Source organism: Castor canadensis, chromosome 5, assembly GCF_047511655.1.
Source record: "Castor canadensis chromosome 5, mCasCan1.hap1v2, whole genome shotgun sequence".
NCBI lineage: Eukaryota > Metazoa > Chordata > Mammalia > Rodentia > Castoridae > Castor > Castor canadensis.
The window spans coordinates 113,825,841-113,844,354 of NC_133390.1; the positions used below are offsets into that span (position 1 = coordinate 113,825,841).

Here is an 18,514-nt window from a genome sequence, read left to right on the forward strand (position 1 = left end):
GCAAAAACGCTTTGTCTCTCTTATTATTGCTTATGTCTTCTTTTCAATAAAATTGGAGAAAAGGGCAGAACAGGTTCTGCCTGGAAGCGTAGGGAGGGGTGGGTGGGGAGGGAAGGGACAGGGAGCAAGGGGGAGAAATGGCCCAAATAATGTATACACATGTGAATAAATGAATTTAAAAAAGAAAAAGAAAGAAAAATATCAGCAAAAAAAAAAAAAAAGAAGAAGACAGCTATACAGGGAATTTCATTATGACATTTCCATGTATATATGTATTATAACCCAAACTGATTCATCCCCTCTATTTTTTTCCTATCTTACTCTTTTTCTTAGGATGATTTCAACAGGCTTAAATATTCTACATTCATTCTTGTATAGAAAGCACATCAATCATATTCACTTTCTTTACTTCCTTCTTTTACCCTCCTCCTCCCCTCAGCGTGACCTGTTTTACATTCTTGCCCTGTGTTGTTTAGGTGTTTGTTTTGTTGTTCAGTGTATACTGATTACTGCCCCCAAATGCTGCCTTGCCTTATGGGAAACTGAGGGTCCTGTTCATTAGACTTATCAATGGCCCTGAAATAATCTTTCTGATGGACACCTTTTCTAAGAAATTTATTTCAGAGATTATTTCTTAGAAAAAATGTTGCCTTCTCTACAGAACTTGTGTTTTTCCTCATTTCTTTTGATATAACATTCAGTATTTTCTCTTCTTGGCTTCTTGGAAACTTAAGGAATGATGCTCAGCTCCATTACAGAAACTTGACCCTTACAGTTAGCATGCTCACCCCTCTTTCTCCTTATATACTTTCCATTTTATAGTTCACATTTTCTACTCAGGCTCTATGTGCAAAAGACTTTAAATAAATGATTAAACATTATAAATAAAGAAAATATCACGCACCCTGTATGCTTGGCCAATACCTCCATTATCGGCAATGTTTTCTCCCAGGGTATTAAGTCCATTGAGCTGTTTAAAAAAAAAAAAGATTCTTTAAGTAGGACTGTTAAGGAAAAACACCAACAATCCACTTATGATTGCATGTATCTGAAACTTTTCTGGAAACTGCTAGCGACATACATGCTGTCCTCCTGCAAGGTCCCACGTGAAGTTTCCATACTGGTACACCATGCATTGGGATTGTTCTTTAAAATTATTTGCAGACTGTTGGGTCCACCAGTCAACAAGGTCTCCATCCTTGTTAAAGTTTCTTCCTGTAATATATTTAAGTAACATGGATAGAAACTCACTACACGACTTATAATAAGATACCTTTTTCCTATTTTGCTTCGTGTTTTAATTGAAATTCTTGAAATAAGTGTAGATTCACATGCAGTTGCAATAAATAATATATAGAGAACTCTGCACACCTTGCCCCAACTCCCCAGTGGTAACATTTTTAAAACTGTAATATATGACAACAAGGATACTGACACTCATATAAGTCACCTATTCCACTAAGGTGTCTGGAAATACTGCTAGGTGGGAGAACCTTATATTGGACAGATGACGGGCAGAACTGCAGTCTTTCCTCATCCACAGAATTGGGAAAGCCTTCACTGATGAGTCTTAGGACTGACTCTGATATTTCATCCCTTTGATCTCAGTATCGTAAATGAGGCCATCAGATCAATATTCCCGAAATCGTGCCTTGTTCTGTTGGATGGTTTCCACCTGAACCAAGTCTGTTTAACTTGGCATTTTGAGATTTTCTAAAAATCAGCCTTTTTATTCTGGCACTCATTTCACATTCCCACCCTTCATGAGATACTGGGACTTGTTGTTTTCCTCTCTCCCTCAGCTTTCCTGCCAAACCTGAACTACACTGATTTTTACCTTTATGAGATCCAGGTGCGTTTATGTATATCATACATTTTGACGTTTAACTTTGTCATCATTTTAATATTTATGAAGTAGTAAATATGAAAAGGGCTATGAAGCCAAACTACTTGAATTCACATGTTGGTTCCATCAACGGCAACTCTCCACAGGCATTTTATGTGCCTCTTTTGTTTCATTTGGAAGTGGAGATAGTATTAGCACCTAGCTGTTAAGGTGATTTCATAGTGTAGATGAGCTGAGAAAAATTGGACGGTTCCTGTCTTCTATGCTCTCTAAAGTCAGGTCTGCTTAATACTTACTAAATAATTAATTTTCTCACTATCATTCTCTTGCTACTTTCTGTTTATGAACTAAAATTACTTCTTTACATATAAACTATTCACTTCTAGTCCTCTCAGATTTTATTGAAACTCTATATCCATTTTGACATTTAGAGCCATGTTTAATTGCAAAAAAGTTCCTCACTGTGAACATAGCACGTAGGTGAAGTTTTTTACCTGATATCTCATGTTAATACATGGATCTTGCGCTCAAAGAGTTTGGCAAGATAAGACGTATACAATCAGGAAATAAGACCAAGCCTTAGTGCTGGTGTTGACAAATATGGTATTTTCTCCCATGAATATTTGCTTTATTCTTTCAAGAGTATAAAAGATATCACCTCATTATTAGATTGTTTTGGGAATACTGAAAGTATAGTAAAAATAATGTAGATAATACATTGATGAATAATGTAGTTTTATTAATAAATTTATGAGGCTATATCTCAGCCACAGGAAAATGTCACCTATACTTTACCATTGTCATCAAAGCCGTGGGTGATTTCATGTCCTATAACCATGCCGATGCCCCCAAAGTTCAGTGAGCTGGGCTGCTGAGCACTAAAGAAGGGGGGCTGCAGAATGCCTGCTGGGAAGACTACAAAGAGAGAAGATGACTTGTGACATTATTCTATGACAGCAGACCTGGGGTTGGGCTTCTTGCTTGCTAACCTGTTTTCCATTATGTCGGTTCACTCAGGTATATACAAAAATCTTCTGTGATTGGAACAAATGCAAATCTTTTATTATTGATGACAACAAAGTGATCGTCCTGGAGTGGCGCCACAATCTATGATTTATTCATCACAATTTTTTTTCCAATCTCTTTTAAGATTGCTTTTTGCTGCATGGAGTTTGGGGCAAGGAAAATTTATAACCAATTTTCAGGAAGTCCTTTCCCCTTATACACACACACACACACACACACATGTTTGAAAGAAACAGTTAATAACACAAGTATTTCTTTTAATATTATCTGTAAAATTTTATCCATCTTCACTAGTATCTTACCTAAACAGAGACACATGGTGAAAGGCATCTCTCCATTACATAACCATATTTGATTTTCATCAAAGCATCTGTGACTACCTCCTATTCCACTGATTTTGTTGTTTATGTCGGAGTCCTTCTTTTTCCTATCTTCCCCATTCCCAACCTCAGCATCTCAAACATATTTGTCCTTTGAGAGCAGAGATTTGTGTGTCTGCACGTACATTCGTGTTTGGTTCACTGGTCCATGTATTAGTGAGTTCATTATCTCCACAGCCTAAAACCACAACAGAGCCTGGAAGAATCAGTGTGAGAAAATGTGCTGAATAAAGGAAGAAGGTGTCCTAAAAAAGGTTAGTAAATAGGTGAACCGTAGTTTTTCTATGTCTAACATCCGCAATGACTTGCTTGCTCTCTTCATTTTTGTATCTCATAAACACTGTAATGTGTCAATAATGTATCAAACACTTATACTCATTTTCCCTGCTAAACCATCCACTCTCTTGACATTGTTATTAGCTCTTGTCACTTTCTAGGTCTCAATGCCCAACAATGAACCTTTTCTATTTATGGAAGTTGCCTTTACTTTTACAAAGTCTTTTTTTTTTTTTTTTTTTTGATGGCACTCCGGTTTGAACCCAGGGCCTCATGCTTGCTAGGCAGGCACTCTTACCACTTGAGCCACTCTGTTGCTCTCTTTTGCAGTCTCTTACAGCATCCTTAGGCAAAGCCCGGTGATGCCCCTTCCTTGCATCAGCATCCCTTATTTACCTTCTCTGGTCAGTCTGACTGCTGCCATCTTACTTTCCACTCTTCTCTGGCGTCAAGAATTACTTAATCTCCTAATCAGTGTCTCTCAACTATAACCTACCCTAAATCTAATCTACCCTCTTAGTCTATTCTACAGTTAGATGAGAAGTACAAATCCATCATTATCCCTCTTCTGCTAAGAAACTATGGATGGCTTGTCATTGCTCTCCAAAGAAATATAACATCTTCCATCTTCTTCCTGGTCTTGGACTCCATCAACCTCTTTTGCTTCTCTATGCTTCTCATGCCTTCCCCTGGTCTATCCCTTTGCATCGTCCCCTTAGAATAAAAAACTTTGTATACTCATGTGAGTAAATGCAAAAATCATAAAAAATAAATAAAATGCAAAAAGATTAATGTGTTTTTACTTTCTTCCCTTGGAATATATTTTCCCTCTTTAATAAAAAAAAAAGATCATTGCTTTGGGGCAATGTTGTTAAGAGTGGTTAATCTTTGATCTTAGAAATGAATTAAAATGAATGCACAGTTTGGTAATTTTATCTTTCATGTTTTAAAACTCTAGCATCCACTAAGTAACTGAGACATTATGCAACTGAAAAAATCATTAGTATGAACACAAATTACACATAAAGCCCTGGACCATTGTTCTTGCAGGATATGAAGAATATAAGCAAAGAGCCCTGACCTTTAGAAAAAAAAGAAGAAAAAAAATTAATAAGATCTAGCTAACACACAGTAACAAATGCCTTTTAGGTAGGCTAAATATGACATAACCTTGAGTCAGGTTCAGGGATAAATATTAGATATTTACCGAGGAGACTTTAAAAACACTGAGCAATTTAATTGCTCTCCAAACCGTTAAAAAATTGGAAAGCCGCCATAACATTCAAATGACAAAATAATAAAAAAAGTCCTTGGAGAATTTTGATGAAAGTTATACCTCACATGTAGCTGCCTGAGCTGTTCAACAGTGCCAAGAAATTATTTTTAGCTTAAAGTATAAAAAATTATGTGCAGTACTTTATTAACTTAAACTGAGCACTATCTCCCACACTATGTGCTTTGATTAAAATCTACCCATTATATAAAATGCTGTTATGAAATGAGCTATCAAGACTAAACATTAACTATAAAGATCCTACTGATTTAATTACAGCCTTATATGCTGTTCTTCAAGCAAGTGATAAGATTTTTATGGCTCAAATAAATACTAGTCTTCAAGTTCAACTTCACAAATTATGATCTCCCCTTTACTTTGTCAGCTAAATCTCTGTAATGAGGATTTCCCTCATTAGCCTCATTGCTGTTGCTAGCAAACTTCACAACTGTTGTGATTTGCCAACAAGTTAATTAATTAAATAAGTCACTGGTCCATGAAACAAGAGACTGGGTTTCCTTTTCTTTCTTTTCTATCCCCTCAGTCTGCCTGACAACTTCCTTGGTTTATTTTTTTAAGACTGCAAGTGATTCTTTTTAGAATACTTTAAATAAAGTTCAAGTTTGAAACAGGTACAGTTTTCTGGTAGAAAATAATGAAAGAGTCTCTTTGTATTAAATGGAGTAGCAATGTGTTTGAAAACATTTCTTTTAATTTTCAAGTCTGAAAATAATATTCCTAAGAATGACAATTTGGAAACCCTATCTCAACATATTCAAAACCTACAAGAAATGAATAAACTCAATAATTGAGACATTTCAAAAATTGAAAAAAATTGTTTAAAAAATTCCTTCTGCAACTTTAATGAAAAAGGAGAATGAGGATACATTAGACTTTCCATCTGATTTGACTGTCCCCTTTTGTGTGTGTGTGTGTGTGTGTGTGTGTGTTACTGAGGTTTGAACTCATATCCTTGTGCTTGCTAGACATGCACTGTACTACTTGAGCCATGCCCCCACTATTTTTCAAATAGTGTTTCATGCTTTTTATCCAAGCTGGGGCTTAGATCTACTCCTCTCATCTCTGCCTCCCATGTAGCCAGGATTATGTGTGTGCCACCATACCCGGCCCCTTGATCATTTCCTCGAACATGATTTCTTTGTTGTTGTTTTTTGCCCTGAGTGATAATTCTTTTTTTTTTCCTCTGAATATAATTTTTAGATTTAATAAAATGATTGACTAGTGCCTTGAATTTACAGGGAAACATGACAAAATATTCACAGTGCAGCATTCCTAACAGCCTGCATGAAGGTTTATAGAGGCCCATGAAGCAAATGTGCCAAGTAGGGGACCTTGAATTATGTCTCATTCATTATGTCTTCTTGTCCTGGACATGACTTTTTTATTGCTGTGAAGTGGTGGAGGGTCCACAAACTGGAAGGTAGTCCACACACATGAGTTGTGACAAAGAAACGGAGTGGATTCAATTAAAAGGTGGAAATTATTGATTTGGGTGATTCCCTAAATTTAAAAAAAAAGGTTACTTTAAATGTACTAACACAAATATTCCATCCCATGAGTAATTGTAGGCAATGTAATTTGGGATAGCCTGTGTATCCACGTGGTGGGGGAGGGGTCATTCACATGGCAATACTTTTCCATATCAACTCTAATTATACCTACCTCATTAATTAAAGAAGTGTTGCAGAGGACACGCATGTTTGTATTGAAATGCACACACACATACACATTTCTATCAAAAACATAGAGATCTGAATGTTCAATTATTTTTAGTTAAACATCTGTTTTTAAGATTTAAATGAGTTCTCAAAGAGAAAAAGTACACATTTCAAATTTCACCTCTTGCATGACACTTTTCCCTTTTCTTAACAGACAAGCATATGAAAAGGGGTTAACAAGTTATTTCATTTTTCACCAGATGAGTTGATCTTGAGAATCTTTTGAAAGGTTTTTCTTATATATAAAGAGCATTTATTACAGCCAATTCTTGATTACTCAGAGGATAACTCTACTTTGTGAAATATTAGGCTGCCTTGCCTTTACCTCCCTTTTCCTTGTACTGTGTGTTTCTTTGGTTTGTGAACATTAAACCCCCACTCTTCACTGAAGTGAACCAATTTGGGGACACTAGGGACCTGGGGTAGTTCAGAGTTATGTAAGTCTCTGTCTTTAAGGGCAGAACACGGCAGTGTGGTCCTACAGAGGACCCACCTGACTCCTAGCCTTGAAGACATTTTAGCCCCAGTTTCAAGGGGATCCAAGGTCCTCCCTGTTCTTTAGGGAAATGAAACTGTACTCTTTAGTTCACCCTAATGCAGAAATAAGGGTCTAGCTGCCTCAAATTACTTTACACTGAAAGTTAATTATGTTGATTTGGTTTCAGGGTAGAATGAGCTAGATTTTACGCTGACAGAACTGTGAATATTAAAAAGAGGTCTTCAGGGATTGCAGATATGGATATGGCTCACAGTAGGGTGTGTGCTTAGTATGTATGAGGTCCCAGGTTCAATCCTAAAATCACTTGAATAGAGGAAGAGGGAGAGGGAAAAGGAGAGGGACAAGAACAGGAGAGGGAGAGAAAGATCTTCAAAATGAAGATCCTTCATGAAGGCATTTCTAAGAAAAGCTCTAAGACTTGGTCTCTAGAACATATTACACAGGACTGACTGCATAGATTCTGAGTTGATCATTAAGCAGGTTTGGTCTAATTTTAAGTAATCATTTTCTTATTCAGAAAACATATTAGCCTAGACTTTGAGCTAACTGATTTTAACTTAGGTGTACAGGTCTTGCTTATTATCTGTATCTTGTATAAAGATAATCTTTTCTGACTACTTTATATAATTCATTTTCATATCTTTTACCAAAGTGAATTCCAGACAGATTAAAGTTTTACTTTAAAAATAAAAACCATAAAAATACCAGAAGAAAAAGTGACAACTTTCTAGATTTAAAAGCAAAGGAGAAAGGTATAATAGAATTTTAAAATAGAAGGATATACTTCAAGGTTTGGTTTTTAACATGATAAATATCTTGATGGGTTTTCATAACTTCTAATCAAACTGGTAGTGGAATTTTAAAAGTGAGGCTTAGAACAGACTTTCAGATATAAAAAAAGTAGTTTAGAGTAATGTTGAGATCGTTGCCTTCTTGATTCTTGATTCTGGACTATTCTTAGAAATGCAGGCTGACTGAATCCTTCTGAGAAGCCTGCTCTACTGTTCATTTAGAATAACTCTGAAAGGACTGAATCACTTGGGTACCTTTCTGCAAGTTAAAAGCCTTTGGAAAAAAAACCAAGCCCATTGATATAATAGAGAGATAGAACTCAAAGATGTCCAGGTCTAAACAGGAAGAGAAAGAAAACCCACCATACCTTTGTCATTCAGATATTCATTATTTCACTCATTCGTATATTAATTTTAAACTTATTTCTGTGGTGTTATCTTCAGGGAACATATAATTTTTTCCTCTTTTGGTGAAAAGTGATTAGCAATACAATTTCATATGGTTAGCCTAATACAAATGAGGTTTCAACTTTCTGAACTGCTCAGAGGCTTTTGGAATGAGGATGAAATGGGACACATCTACCAGAGGCAGAATGCAGAATCACCAGGAGAATTGCATCTGTAAAAGGTGGCTCTTGGAATCCTGACCACTTTAAACTGCTGATAAACTGAGTCTGAAAGTCAGTATAGCTTTATAGAGACATATGTAAAGAAATGTTACAAAGCACTTAGGAACAAGATAAACCATTTTAGCTAAGAATGGAAATGTTGTAAAAGAAACAAGACTACTTAATATGATTTGTACTAATTTAAGTTTTTTCATTATACTGAAAAGAGGTACACGGAATCACCTGCTTTCGAGAAGTACATTCAATAAATCAGTAACTCAGCTTGGCTTTCATTTTGGACAGGTCTTACAAGTGGTCATACAATGCATTATGCGTGGGCTATCACAGAGAAATGTGACAGAATTATTTAGGGTTGCACCTTACCCATCTGATTTCTGCCTGAAGAATAAAATGCATTGACGACCGCTGCTCCGCTTATCCACCTGTGGAAAATGTAAGAACGTGTTATCAAAAGATACCACATTATCTGATTCCATCTGCTTACCACAATAGTATTACTATTCTTAGAAGAATTTTGTTTGAAATATGATCAAGAAATTAAAATTACCTCACTAGGTGAAACCTCATTTGAAATATTTCTGTTTCTTGGAAAATCAGGACTGCAATCTGTTATTTCATTTGTACGAATTTTTATGCAGGCATCTGACAGTGTGAAACCTATTATAATGTACCCTTTCAAAAACTGCAGTGGATCAAGATTATATTGCACTGTTGTTACCCTTATACTGCTAATGCTAAATAACTATGGAACAGTTGACAAAGTACTGAATAGGTCATTAGAACTTCAGATTCAAATATCTTTATAAATTTTTTAAACTCTTCATTTGCAAAGAGCTTTTTTAGGAATTAAGGTATCTCAGGTAGTTAGCTTAGAACAATGCATCTTTAATTACTGCCCTTCAAAACTATGTTCTTTAAATGTAAACTTCTAGCTAACTGAGTAAAGATATATTTTAATATAACTGCAAAGTCAAATCCAGGTGGTTCTTAACTAAAGTCATCTGTCAGTCTATATCATGATTTATGCTCTATATGGAATCTAGAGTTTATAAAACACAGTCCTGTCTATAGGAGCCTCAAGTTTAGTTGAGGAAATGAGAAGGATGCATAAATAACTATTACATAATATTAAATGAGAAACTGCAAAAAACCAAGTCTCAGATATTTGGAAGTCTGAAGGATAGGAGCTAATGTTTTCACGTCTTTCTGCTCAGGTGTTATGAAAGATACACACCAATTGTTATATGTTAATAAGCACTTTTGTGCAACATCTCAACAGACTATTATACACATAAATTAATTGAAAAATGGACACTACTTGACTTTGAGGAGTTATCTCTTAAATGTCAGCACCCAAGCATACACTTAAGAAAATAATACATTATCATCTAATGGCTTCATTGTAATTATTCTACTCCAGGTCAACCATCAGTGTGACAATTGTTCTTCTCCCAGAAGATTACAGTAATAAGTACAGTGAGGTTAATCAGAACTGTGTTTAGACCCTGCTTTGCTACATAAGCAGTACAAAGTCAGCTGCCTAAATCAGCATTTTAGTTATAACTCAGTAACTGCTGTGGATGTCAGATGTTTGCAGTATTTTGATCGTTTAAAAACAACTGGCAGAGACCATATATTTATATAATAACTGCCTAATAAGTTCTCGGTGTGGGTTTGGTGTCTAAACAACATGGTTAAGACTGCTCATAAAGGGATATGGGACTTGTTTTTTAATCCAGTTAACATTTCTGTGAGCCTTTCTTTGGGAAGACAGTAAGTTTGGCGATGGAGGATGGTTGTTACTGCTTATTTTATTTAAGCAGCAGCAATATCCTGCTTTATTTAAAACAGGGTAGGGTGACTGATATATCAGTCCTCCCTCATACCATTACAGCTGAGTCATCAATATTTTAATATTTCTTGCAAGTTTAATGACAAGAATATATTTTATTTATTTTAATGAAACTCTACTTGCTTCCCACACAATTTATGGTGGCCCACAAGAAAATTGAGTACTGTCTTTGTAAAGTCATTGATGTTAGACTACAACTGACAGAAAAGAAACTGTATAGAACAAGTGGGTCTTGTTTTTGTGAGTAACAAACATTAGGAAAAGAAAATATTCCTGTAGAAGTGATCAAGAAAACAATACATGAAGATTACATTTACATATATTCCAACAGGGTCAAGTATGGACCCAGGTAGCCTAGCTGTAAAGGCTCCTTGCACGCAGTGAAAAAAGTACTGCTTATGTGTCTGCAACACTTTCACAGCATATATGGGGCAGTAAAACTTAAATGTAAGCAGTTTATAACTAAGGCAATTTTAACTGCTATATAAGTTACCATATTTCCAAGTCTGAGTGGTTTTAGGGATCACTTTCTAAATTATGAACTTCTGATTTAATAGCAGTAAACTGTGGACTTTATGGATAGTTACCAGTGATAGTTGCAAATTGTTTGGCTCAGAACTAGTCAAAATCTTAATGAAACTGAAGAAGTGCCGATTCTAATTGTTTTTAAAGTAAGTGTTGTTACATAGGACAGAAACCAGATATAGGAAACTAATGCTTCAGACAATGACCTTAAAAGTAAGACATAGATGAATGAGGTTTATATATTACCCATCTTGTGTTTATTGCTTTTGTAAAAATAAATGTTGTATATTTTGTTTTAGGGCTTTTCTGCTCGTCTGCTACATTACTTTGAGGAGTGTAAGACTGCAGTTTGATTAATGTTTATAACTTTCTAGCAGGGAGAGTTTTACATATTAACACATCCACTGTGAGTTATACCTTCAAGAAAATAGATAGCTATTTATGACTACAGAACACCCAAATAAAATTAGAATTATGGTGGTTGGGTTTACAGAGCATTGGTGTGTAGTAGTTGGCTTTTCTTCTTAGAAGAAAAGGACACAGTGTGTCCTCAGACCCCCCCAGGGAATTATCCAGATTCCAAAGCATGGGTCATTTTGTTCTTAGTGAGGATTGGAACTTGAAGTACTGTGATTAACGGATTACATCTTAACTAAAGTAATGACAACAGCTACCGACTCAATGTAATATTTGTGATCAATCATGAAATAACTCACTGTATTAATGCAAAAGCTTAAGTCAAAGAAAACTTATTTTTCAAAATTAAACAGTGATGTGACAAAAACTGTAAGTTCTTTTGATTTGGATTCATCTGCATAAATGGAGGAGCTTCCATTTATAAAATAGACAAATTTGACCCTCAAGGTAGAACAGTGAAGAAAAAAAGTACGCAAAGATGAGAAGAATCAAGTGGTGGTGATGTCGCCTTAAAATAACAGATACTGCATGTTACCTGAAGATGCCTTTTAAAGAGGCCAGACTCACAGCCTCTTCAGTACAGTAGCAGCCCCAGAGAGGGAGAGAAATCCTCTGCTCTCCCATACTCTTCCCCTCTGTGTGTGTATGAGTGTGGATGTGTGCGTGGGAAGTGAAGAGTGGGAACGCAGGAAGTAAGAACTTTATTTTTAATTTCTGACATGTAATTTTGTCAAGTAAGCTTATTCTTGTTTTGGAGGATTCAACAAAACGAAAAAGGGCCACTACAAACCACGTGGCCCTCAAAGCCACACTATCAATGTGCATGGGAAATATAACTGAAACATGCTTGAGAGAGGGGCCAGGTGTTTCTCTTCCATCTCTTATTTCCCTAAAGAAGCTAAGCAGTGAGGAAATGAAGGCATACAGACTTGATTTTTGTAGCAGGGAAGAAAAGCAGAAATAAGCATAGAGAGCATATATCAATAGCCTGTTGGAGATAGTAAAGTCACTGTTTTGTGAAAGTATTTGGAATAAAATTTCTCTTTCCCCCACTCTTGTGTAGCTTGAAATTAAAAAAAAAATTGTTAACGCCCTTTCCCTCATAAGTTTTCAGTTTCTCAGCATCTAGTAGTCTTGAGGAACTCTGAGATCAGCAGTGCAATAAGTAGTTTTTCTGTGCCTTTTCAAGTACCCCTGGGTGGAAAGGAGACTTCTCATCTTGCAGTCATAACAGCCACTGAAATCCTTTACATTACTAATATTCTCTTAGCTATATTTTAATGTTTCCATATGCTTTCATTCACCTTTAAAATCATTCTTACAGAACAGATGGTCCCTCCAATTTTCAAGTATATAAACTGAGGCACAGACAGAATGGTGTCCTAATCCACACAGAACCTAAGTGATAGAAGTAGGAAAAGAATATTCAACTAAGAAGAAAGAGGATCGGCTCATCTTCCCATCAAATCCCCTACAATTAAACTGCTATCTGCATCACACAAAAATCTTTATTATAATTGGTGCCATTGTCTTACCAAACTTCTTTAAAAATGAAGATAATCATGCCTTTCTTTTTCTTCCTTTTTTTTTTTTTTTGCAGTGCTGAGGATTGAAATTTGGCTTTAAGCTAGCTAGCAAGGCTCTACCACTTACATTACACCTCCAGTACTTTTGTTTTTATTTTGTTTTTGAGATAGGGTCTTGCAGCTACTTTTACCCAGGCTGGCCTTAAACTTGTGATTCTCCTGTGTAGCTAGCATGTACTACTATAACCAGCACTGAACTTGGGATCCTCTACATCACCTACTGAGTACTGAGATTATGGCTACGTGCTACTCTGCCAGGTGAACGTGATTACTTCTTATTATCTTTTTATACCTAGGATCCCACTTAGCAAGTTTAGGACATGGGCCTCTGTACCACCCTGAAGTCACTGTAGAAGGCCCATCGTGACTGAATTATGACAATGACAGCTCTATATAATGGCCACCTAAGTTATGTGCCAGGCACATTATACAACACACAACAGAACAACAATGCAAACCAAAAGTAGATGTTATTACCGCCTCCCCCCAACGTTTTATAAAGAAAAAAAAAATCAAAGCTCAGAGGTTATTTAAGTTTACACAGCTAATAAGTGCAAAGCAGAAACCCTAACTCAGGCCTGCCAACCCTACCATCTTACCCTCCTACCCTGGAGTTCATGCTTGTTCCACAGTTCTACAGATGTAATATTTTTACTCAAAAGCAAAAGCATGGAAGAACTAAAGAACTTTGTTAAACTGTTCACTGTTGTTATTTAAGAGCTGTGGCCACAGTGAAGAATCATGAGTAACTCATACAAAGATGTCTGAGACCAGGACTGTCATTCTGATACTAAATGGGAGAATCCACTTTTGTTTCAACAAACAGTAATAAAAATCACTATTCTATACTCTTCGTAGACATCGCCAGCTTCTGTAGGTTCTAAGTTTGGCAAAAAGGCACACTCATTTTTGTCTGATAACTTTATAGATGTGGACATGCAAATATATGTACACACACATAAGTGATATGCCAAATTCAGAGAAATTTCTGATTTTGGGAACATGTGGGTGGGTGGACTATTTTTGTCAATGTTTTCTTTTGATGGCTTATTCTCTTCATTTAAAGTAATGCTGGGGATATCTAGAAAAGAATTAAAACCTCTTTCATCCCTTAGCACTCACCTAACTTGAAATAAGTCTGCATAGCTCTTTAGGTGGTAACACCACACAGATGGGGACATTCCGTGTTGTGTTCTTAATTGAATCACTAAGGCTTAGAACAGTGTTGGGAACACGGTAGGCACTCAGCAAATATTTGGATCGTGGCATACCAATGGGTCCTCCATTGGACCCATGGATCCCAAGAACTGCCCTAGCTCATCCTTGACCTGGGAAGGCAGAGGGTGCTGTTGCTTTGGCAGACTGGAGTCAGCAGAGGCAACCAGAAGCTGTGTGCACCATAAACATGGCCCTCCCAAGAGATTACATGGTGATAAAAGTACCAGAATTCTTTCCAAAACTCCTCCCAGTTGAAGTGGAATCATAGGACTTTTTGATTGTGTTGTTCGAGGATGAAATATGTATTTAAAAAGCAAAACCTACCTAAAACTTCAACCCTTCAGTCACCTAGCTTCTCTCTCTACATCCTCTCCTCCTTCTGAAAACAAAACAAAACAAGACAAAACCCCTCCTTGGATGCTAATTAAAAAGCAGAAATGTTTTTCCAGACAAATTGTGTTTTGCTTACAGTCTGAAAACACATTGCGAAGGCTTTGCTGGCTTAATGAACTGTAAAAGATGGAAATCTCAAATTCTCATCTATTGCAACATGTACAGAACAGGAGCAGAGCATGGCAGCTATTACTATGGGAAGCTAAGTGATTTGTTCAAGGTTAGTCTAACTGGCTGTGCATACTCACTGGGTCAACTAATCCTGTTTGTATACTGTCTCCATCTACACTTTCCAAGGTTCACTTGTAGCTCAGGTCCCCTGCACTCTACACACAGATTGTATCCATGCTCCACCTTTGTGCCCCATTTGCCCAAGTCCTACATGACTACTTTCTTTTCATCCAAGTTGAACAACACAGGACTTAATTAGAAGTCTGGCTCTAGAAACGTAAGGGAAGGGAAAAACTCAGAAAGGACGGTTTAGAAAGAAATGAGGCTCTTCCCTGCCTTTCAAGAATATGTCCTTTTCCTCATGGGTCACTTGAGGTGGAGAAGCCAAGGAGGAAAACATCCTGGCTCTTATCAAAACTTCATAAGGGCCATAGAATTTAGTGCTGGAAAGAACCGTGACACAGTCTGCTCATTTTATAAATAAGGAAACCACACAGTTTTTCAAAGGCCACACAGGTAATAAATGGTAAAAGCAGGACACTAAAAAGCACTAATGACTTATGGCAGTGGCAGAGCTACTGTGTCACTTCCCAGGGTGCCATCTATCTTGCCATTTTTGGTGGCACTGGCCATACAGGAAGAACTACAATGTCACAGCCCTTGGGCTGACAGCCTCAGTGGTTCCACTTATTTAAGGGTTTGCCACCATCCAAGAAACCCAGATTAGAAAATACAGTGGTCATAAAACAACCAAGAAGACAAATGAGTCAACCATTTTGTTTTGTTTTTAGTGAATCCTCTGTTCACCTCATTATTAATTTAAACAGTGATAGGTTCCCAGAAAATGTTTTACTAATAAGTAAAAGTTTAACTGCGGTTTTTAAAACAAGTGCTGTGCTAGCACGCTGCTTTTGCTAACCAACCCCTGCCTTCCCCCAGGTTTAGTCTTTCAGGAGACTGCAGGCTAAGTGAAGGTCAGCATCTTCACTCATGTCTTGCCCTCTACTATGTCTAGCACAGGGCTCTGCACTTGGTAGCTGCTCAGTGAATGTTTACAGCCTTGATCCCTGACAATGTCAGCGTGTTTTCATTTTCATGCAGAACAGCAGGAGAGATGCAGCCACGAAATAAATCTTTGTAGTTTATAGAAAGTAATGCCAGGGCTCAACAGCAGGATTCACAAACACTGGCATTCCAGGCCACGATTATATCACAGAAAGTTCTGCCTGAGAAACTAACAAAACAAAGTCAAATCTAAAAACGAGGGATTCCTTTTGTTTTGTTTTCAAACATTTTTTTTTCTTTAGAGGTTTGTTTTGTTCTATAAATGCTAAGTGAATAGTCAGTTACTAGCAGTAAATAATTTTAGATGTATTACTCAGTAACTTTGCCAACTGACATTACATTACCAACTCAGCATTATTTCTATCTGACAGGATGAGTTTGAAATTCTTTACCAGCTGGCACCAAATCCACAGAAGACATAGGTTGAGAAAACTTCAGAAACATACATAAGTTTTGAAAACTTACATCCCTGTCCTTTGCAGGTGTGAGCTGCCACAAGGGCAAAGGGAAGACTTTCAGTGAAATGATTAACTTTGATAAGCACACGCAGACATCCTGACTTCCTCCATTTAAAAAAAAAAAAAATTGTTAAACTGAGAGCAAAAAAGACGATAGTGAAATAATTCACCAAGATGATGGTGGTATATGTAGATGTAACAACCATTTTTATTTTAGCTGCTGAGTTAACTTTATCAGCATTATAACAAGCTGGCCAATCTATGATTTGTTCACTCCATAAGCATGTATGAACGGTCTACATTCTATTCCAGTGTTCAACCTCTGGAAACATAAATACAAGATATTTTTCTTTCAATAATGGTTAATCCTACAGAATATAATAAAATCTACTGGTGGTTTGACTGAGATGTGCAAAGAACAATGCAAGCACAGGTGAAAAGAAACCTGAAAGGGAGACAATGAGCAAAGAGCTAAGACTTCAGTTGAGGTAAACTGTGAGGGTTTCTGTTAGATGAACAAGAGCAGAAAGGCTGGTTCAAGGCAAGACACAAAGAGTGAGGAAGGACAGAAGAAAGGTGTGGAAATAACTCATATGGCTGGAGCTTTGGGCAGTGGTGAGGGTTTAGGTGAATCTGAAGGAATTCTGAAGAGCTGGCAGGAGGCGTGGGGAGCTTGGAGCTCTGACTAAAGAGTTCACATTTCATGAACTAGCAACAGGAATTCACTGAAAAGTTTCATCAGGAAATAACATGGCTCAATCTATGTTTTCGAAACCTCTCAGGTACAGTAGTGTGAGGAAAATCTGCACACGTGAGATAACTGGTGATAAAAGTAAAGCAAACAACTGAAATAACTCTGGCAAACAGTGAGAAATTGTTAATTCTGGAAGTGATAATGGGGGGGTGAGATGGCAGTGTCTCCCCATCCCTATTCAATACTTAATTAGCAGCTGGTAGACACAGACCCTTTTCTCTGGATGGAGATTTGAATTCAATAGCACCGTAAATGAACAAGGTCAGTCTGAGATGACTAAGATGTGTTCATGGTTTCTGCCTTGGTAGCAGTAAGATGGCTGCTTTAGAATGGTCAGATGTAAGAAGAAAAGATCATTTTTGCCTAAATGGAAAATGCTATTTGTGGGGTCAATGAGACACCTACATGGAGAAGCTCCATAATCAGCTAGACATTTGGGTTTGGAGCTCAGCCAAAGGGTCTGGGCCAGACATAAATATTCAGCTATGAAATTAATGGTAGATTTCAAGAAGCAAATGAGTTTGCCCATTGAGGACATGTGGAGTGGGAAAAGAAAATGTCTAGAAGTTGACTGTCTGGTTTATTGAATGTATTTAAATTAATTGGTACCTTAAAAATTTAATGATCACTTCTCTAAAGTACCTTACAATATGACCTGAAAATAGTCAAGCGTCATCTCTGTCCCCTCAGTTTTGGGTATGTAAGACCTTGGAAGTGAGGCTGTTGAGTATTTAAAATATAATTTAAAATATGATTCTCTGAGATGTAACTACAAGCTATTTGAACAAAGTAGAAGCAATAGATATTTCCTCTTTGCGTTTTTTTTTTTTTTCCTTGATGGGACTTGGGGTTGAATTCAGGGCTTTGCACTTGCAAAGCAGATGCTCTACCACTTGAGCCATGCCTCCAGTCTGGTACTTTCTCATTGAATATACACAGTGAGGACTTGAATTTGGGGCTACATGAAGAAAAGGAAAGAAATCAGGATGGTGACTTGATTACTATCAAACAGGTGCAAAATAAGTCAGAAACTTTGCTACAAGAAAGGTGAGAACAGTGCCTGCCTAATAAGGGAAAGGCCCTGAGTTCAAATCCCAGTACTGCCAAAAAAAAAAAAAAAAACCCTACAATGAAAAAAGAGGAACTTTCATTATGTTCTATCCTATAGGGCTCAAACCACTTGATGAAATTACTGTCAGAGTGTTTCTGATTATTTTAGAAGACAAAAATTAATTTCAAATCTAAATTGTCAAGTTAAAGGCATCATCTTGTAAAAACTCCCACAAAATTATATATGAACAAGAACGATACAATGAGCGACCAGCACTAATTCAGGGGTTCTCTGACTCAGGGATGGTGTTTAAAAAGAATTCCCGTACCTGGGTACCAACCACAGCAAGCATGTTATACTGTACAGTGGTAGAGCTGGGAAGTCAGCTGTTTTTACTGTTGCCCAGACGATTCCAATGTGCATTCAGTTTTGAACCTTTGTATTCAGAAGGAGGCAGAGGACAGAGAAAGAAGAAAAGCTAACACTGTATGGTACAGAAGGCCTTAGCAGTTGTATTGTAGCCGTTATTATCAGAAGTTTAGGGAAAGGACTCAAAAAGTAAGTA

General features: G+C 36.9%; 1 protein-coding gene across 4 annotated transcripts in view; it reads right to left on the reverse strand.

The window, feature by feature from the left end:
* Positions 1 to 18,514, reverse strand: part of Mme (membrane metalloendopeptidase) — a 112,410-nt gene that overhangs the window by 12,664 nt on the left and 81,232 nt on the right. For all 4 annotated transcript variants that reach the window (XM_074073945.1, XM_020174109.2, XM_074073946.1 and 1 more), the window contains exons 17-20: positions 8,823 to 8,881; positions 2,642 to 2,761; positions 1,082 to 1,215; positions 905 to 970 (exon numbers count right to left, since the gene is read on the reverse strand). In XM_074073945.1, the coding sequence (XP_073930046.1) occupies positions 905 to 970; positions 1,082 to 1,215; positions 2,642 to 2,761; positions 8,823 to 8,881 (379 nt within the window). The remainder of the gene's footprint in view (positions 1 to 904; positions 971 to 1,081; positions 1,216 to 2,641; positions 2,762 to 8,822; positions 8,882 to 18,514) is intronic.